Genomic DNA, 6,225 nt, shown 5'->3' with positions numbered 1-6,225 from the left:
TCAGCAAATCATATATAAAAATATTTAAAGTATTCTTTTTATTTTTTTGATACCAAAAACTTTATAATGGAAAGTAAACTCTTTAATGGAAATCGATTAAATTTTTATTTACTGTTTAAATAAAATTAAATTTTATATATATATTTTTTTTTACGCTTAAATCATATTAATATCTAATATCATAAGATAAGTTAGATAACCCATTAAATCAAACTTATATGTATACATATAAGCTTTCTATAGTACAGATCTCTATATTATTTTATCTTACGGATATCCATACTTTACAATTGTTATATATATATATATATATATGTATGTATGTATATTCATAAATGCTATAAATGCTCAAATATATTATCAACAGTACAAATTAAGACTTCGATACAAATTGAATGCTTTATTAAATAATCAATTCCTATGACATCTACTATTTTTCCTCTTCATTCTGATTTGGGACCTTTTTTTCAACCCAGAGAGCTGGTTTTCCCACACTTCTTTGGGAAACATAGACCTCCTTTTCTCCATACAAAAGCTCTCCATCCCATACCCTGCTTTATGATCGACCAAACCCAACTCATAATAGTCATACATTTTACGTGAAACTGGATTGGAGAGTGTTTCACACGCCTTTTGAAGCTCCATAAATCGTTTCGTGGACTGCTCTTTTTCGGAAGGAGGACAAACATCCGGATGGTATCGAAGAGCCATGCTTCTATAAGCCTTCTTGATCTCATCAAACCCTACATTCTCTGATCCAAGAGAAAGTACCTCATAAAAGTTTGTCTTTGTTTTTGGTATTGCCAGTTCATTTGCTCTACATGAAATGGTACTGTTGAGCTTAAAAGAAATTATATGCCCTGATTTTCCCAACTTCGTAATATTGGGAGTCATTTGCAAATGAACCTCCATTTATGGGAGAGTTTTTGAGAAAGAGGTATAGAGAGAGAGAGAGAGGTAGTCTTAAGGCTTTAATTTGTTGATGATATATAGAGTGAAATATTGGTAATAGAAATGAATGAAATGCTATTTGGATTTTTTTAGGGGTAGGACCGTTGAATGGAGTTTTGGAATTAAGCCATCGTCCTTTGCCTTTTGTCAGGTGTCAGTAGCTGTACCTTGTGTCAAAATAATGACCATCTAATCGCCCACCCAACTTTGATAAACTCGTTTGTCTCTTTCAAAAAAAGCAGCTTGTTTATTTGAACTTGTGTTCTTTGACCCACAGGTTTATTTATATTTATCGATGGGTTAATTATACTTTAGTATTATAAATTTTAAAGATTATACAATTTTAATTTTGAATATTGAAATTATGCAATTTGGGTTTTGAATTTTTAAATTTTGTGCAAATTAGCTCAATTATTAACAGATTGTTAATGGTCGTCTATGTGCAATTATGTGCAATGCACATAACATTTTTTAATTGTATTTTGGTTTTCTAAACTTTTAAATTGTGCGATTTAGAGCCTTAAATTTTGAAGGTATAATTTAAACTTTTGATTTTCTTTGAATTGTGCAATTTAAGCTCTTCAAATTTTCAGATAATATAATTTATAAATAAAATAATACTTATTAAAAAATAATTAATAATCAATACGAAATGTAAAAACAGTTTTAAATTCTATTTAAAAGCATTTTAGCAAAAAAAGTATATTTTTCCAAGAAAAATTATTTAATAATAATTATATACTAAAAGATTATATATGTACATATAGATGAAAATAATTCTATTTTCTTTTTGCCTCACGGAGTTTAGAAAATAAAATTTCTTTTTTTTTTAATATAACTTGTAATAATTATAAATATTTTAGCTTTTATTTTTTCTACTATTATTTTTTACCCAAAAATGCTTTTATTTTTTTTTATTCTTATTATCATACTATAGAATTTTAAATTAAAATAAAAATATTAATTTTGAACTTATACACCAAAAATATCTTTATTTAAATTATTAATTAAAATTTTTTTCATGGAAAATTTTATTTTTTTTCTTGGAAAAATTTTTTTAAATAGAATTTAAACCTATTTATACGTGCTGTACTACTAATTATTACTTTTTTTTAATAAATATTATTTTATTTATAAATTACATTATCTTCAAAATTGAAGGCCTAAATAGGACAATTTAAATAACTGAATGCCTAAATTGCATGTAAAAAGGTTGAGGGCCAAAATCTCACAAAATTAAAAATTAAAGATACCAAAATACAATTAAAATAGATTATGTGCATTGCATGCAGACGGCCATTAATGGTTAGTTAATAATTAGACCAATTGGCATAATTTGAAACTTTAATACCCAAATCGCACAATCCTAAAAGTTTATGATACTAAAATGCAATTACCATTTATTTAATTTACTTTTAAAGTTACTAGTATAAAATACCGAATAAATTATTCCAACTTGAGCAATAAAATAAAATAAAATGAAATTAGCATGCATGGCTCTTTATTAGGGGAAAATTGATGTTTAGAAGGTCCAATATTTATAACTAATTGCATTTTGATATCCTTTCATTTTAAGATTTTGCATTTTAATACTTCAGAGTTTTAGAGATTTGCACTTCAATTATCATTCCTCCTCGCTTAACGAAATCCTGCTCGCACGATGCATACATGGGAATTCAAACAAGAGACAACTCGTTTTGATATCAATTAATGTAGGATACAATCATTTTTTACAAACTTTGTAATTGATGGAAGCGGTGCAAGAGTCAACCACTCAGGATCAGATCCAAAAGCTTGCCCCTTTCAGGCTCTGTTCATGTCCATCTAATAAGTTTCACCTCTTTTGAGGTTAAATCCTCATATAGACTAATTTTACGAACTTCTATTAGGGCCCTCTTCATTAGATACAATAACGTGAAAGGAAAATTATATTTAAGAATTAAAACTATTGTGGTTAATTGTGACTAAGCTCTACGAAGGTTTAGCATATCTACGTAACATGAAGCTCATGTTTATAATTTATGAATTATAGAGGTATCAGTCATAAAGATTAGAAATCAAATTAGCCTTATTCAGATTTTAAATATAGTTCCCAAGATAATTGTGCTTTAGGCAATGACAAAAGGTTAGACCAACATTAATTTGGCTACTTCCCCATTCCCTACATATACAGGCATTGCTTGCTACAAATTCATTGAATTTAAAATATACTTAATCGGAGCAGAATAAATCCCTCCTAAAGAATTACTAAATAAATATTATTTGACTCTTTGCTTTGTCTTATTTCGTAATCCATTTCCATTTGTATTAGAATCACTGTGATATCTATGTGTTTGAATGAATAGTTTTACTCTGATTTTTCTTCCGAGATTATACTTAATTGTTTAATTCTCACTTAAAATTTCCTTAATTAACTTTCTTTCTATCTGTTCCTAGTAATTTTCATCAACTTTAATTAGTCAAGATGTCAATCATAAAAAGATATTGTTATTATATTTGTTGCATCCAAATGATCCAAAGCGTGGATGCCTATCAATTACTCATAATCAATTACTCATAACTTAGTAAACATGTTTATGTTGAGATAGCCTTTCTATCTGTCACATTGTATTCAATTATGTCTAACCAGTGGGCCCTATATATATATATATATATATATAATGGATGATGTTATTTCATCTTTTTCCATAATTTTTTTACTATATCACATTTATATATATATATATATATATATATATATATATATATATATATATATATATATATATATATATATATATATATATATATATATATATATATATATATATATATATATTCAGTCTGTTATTATTAAAAAAATTTAACGATTTTCTCATCAGAATCTTTATTATTAAATCTTAAATTGTTTAAAATACAGAGATTTAAAAATGCTTTGATGGACTAATAAATTTGATGATATATCCAAACTCTAAAAAGGTAAAGTGGTCAATACTTAAGTATTATTGAAGCAGTCTAAAGGTTAATAAAATGAGGTTTTGATAACAAAACCATCAGCATGTCCTGATAGGAGAATTTATATATATACATATTTATATTCTATGTTAAAAACTTATGGATAGACATGAAAAATAGACTTTTGATGCTAAGATTATTGTCAACAGTAGTATTTGTAATCTTTTTTTGCATTAATCTGCAAGTTTTTATGGTATAAATGTTCACACAATAGAAAACTATGTATATTATATACATATGTTTCTCTATTTTCTTTGATTCTTCGAATTCTATGGCCATCAAAACCTGAGATATCTGTTTGTGTACACAGAAAAACCATTGCTTAGATCCACAAGATAGTCCAACCATCACGTGGAAGTATGAAAAGTGATAATTAAAGAAATCCTATTTCTTCTTCTTTTGTTTCTATATATATATATATATATATATATATTAAAAAAAAAAAAAGTTAACCTTTATACTGTGTATCCGGGGCCGGCCAAAATTATGTTCCTATGTATCAAGCAAATATTGGATAATATTCAACATAATCGTTTTTCATCTCAAAAATAATAAGATAGAATTATCTTTATTCTAAAGACTATGCATGTCATATTCAAACCCAAAAGTGAAGCCTAGGATTAAGTATATAATGGGCTAAATGCAGGTTCTAACTAGTCAGACTTGAGAGTGAAGCTCTGGTGTTCACTCTTTTTATAAGAAGAAAAGAAGTTGAAATAGAATTTGCTGTCATATATTCAACATCTCTTCTTTTAAATAACATTAAAAGAACCCAAAAGAGATATAAAATTTATAAAAAAAAAAAAAAACCATTTAAATCGTTTTAGCTTGTTAGTTTCTTCACCCTCCAAACACAAACCAAAAAGATTAACGAAAGCAAAACATTTAAAAAAAAAGAAAATATAAATGTTTTCTTTCATGTTCTTTGGGATGTATATATACAACAGGACTTACTTGTCAAATATTGTCTATCAATAACAATAATGCCATCGGTACCAATTTGTTTACAGATTGACATGATAAAATATTATGTCATTATTTTATTAATTTGTATTAAATTTTATTTATCAGGTTTATTTCAAATGTGATATTAGCTTATATTGGATGAACTAAAATATTTTAAGTTTAATACAATAAACTGGACTAATTTAAATTTAGCCAAATTTTATTGGACATGAGTTAAAATCATCTAATTCAATCCAATCTTATATTCCAAAAAAGTTCACATATCTATATTTAATTTATTTCAACATTTGTTAAAAAACTCATTTCATGTAGCACTATTGTTAATTATGTATAGCTTTTGTAATATTCATATGTGTTTATGTTGAAACCAAGGCAAAAATAACATAATGATTCATAGAAATATGAAATTGAACAAATCAAAATATTTCTTATTATACCATATATTACAAAAACAATACAATAATAAAATCCAATAAATTAAAACTACAGTCACATATTATAAAAACATGGTATATACTAGAATAACTCCACAAAGTTTGATTCGAAGCTTGTGTACCACAAAGTTCTTAAGATAAAGTTGTCGTATATAGTGTAAGTGTTCCTACAGCAATTATATCCTAAGATACCACAAACTCTCTAGAATTCCAAGATTATGCACCCTTTAAACTATCTACTTTGAACTTGATAGTACCTTTCCTTTATCACACAAATAACTAAGAATTCTAATGAACTATGGAGAATACTATATGTGTAGTATTTCTTCTTTGATTTTTTATGATGTGATAAAGAAGATTACTAAGATATATATAGCCTAAATACGTAGAGGAGTTACAAAAGACTTTTAAAACATGCATTAAACCAATGTAATTAAACCTCATAACAACCAAATTAAAACATAAGTTACAAATTCATTCAAATTTGAAAACTTTTATAACTCCTAAATTAAAAGCCAATAAACATGGCTGTTATAAGAATTTTTCCAACAATTCCCCCACATGAATAAAATTAATAGATAGACACAAAGAATGACACTGGTGATAGAGTTCTACGGTTCGAATATGTATAAGATAGGTAGGTATTAACCTTTAACCTTCCCATATTAGAATATATTTACTTTACTAATTAAATGGTAGACACGATATCCTTGAATCACTTTGCCACTTATTTAAACCATGATATACCTCGGAAAGGACTCTTAACTCTTTCCAACTCTCACCGTTATGCTTATTTTGGTCATGAACATCTTCCTAGTTCTGCAAAAGTTTCTAAAGAATTATTCCCTATACAATTCTCCTTGCCCCTCTTCTCTCTAAT

The 6,225-nt window shown here is 26.5% G+C and overlaps 1 protein-coding gene across 1 annotated transcript; it reads right to left on the bottom strand.

Moving 5' to 3' along the window:
* Positions 1 to 324: 324 nt before the first annotated feature.
* LOC107425440 (chaperone protein dnaJ 20, chloroplastic) lies at positions 325 to 942 on the bottom strand. The gene has a single exon (XM_016035443.4). The coding sequence runs from the start codon at positions 910 to 912 to the stop codon at positions 412 to 414; it is 501 nt and encodes a 166-aa protein (XP_015890929.3). The 5' UTR covers positions 913 to 942; the 3' UTR covers positions 325 to 411.
* Positions 943 to 6,225: the final 5,283 nt, after the last annotated feature.

The sequence above is a fragment of the Ziziphus jujuba genome, chromosome 7 (genome assembly GCF_031755915.1).
Source record: "Ziziphus jujuba cultivar Dongzao chromosome 7, ASM3175591v1".
NCBI classification, from domain to species: Eukaryota; Viridiplantae; Streptophyta; class Magnoliopsida; order Rosales; family Rhamnaceae; genus Ziziphus; species Ziziphus jujuba.
Note: the sequence above shows the minus strand (reverse complement) of the source record. Positions and strands in the feature narration are given on the sequence as shown.

What these genes read in the sequence shown, in the direction of transcription:
- LOC107425440 (XM_016035443.4), bottom strand. Translation starts at nt 912, where the DNA reads ATGGAGGTTCATTTGCAAATGACTCCCAATATTACGAAGTTGGGAAAA.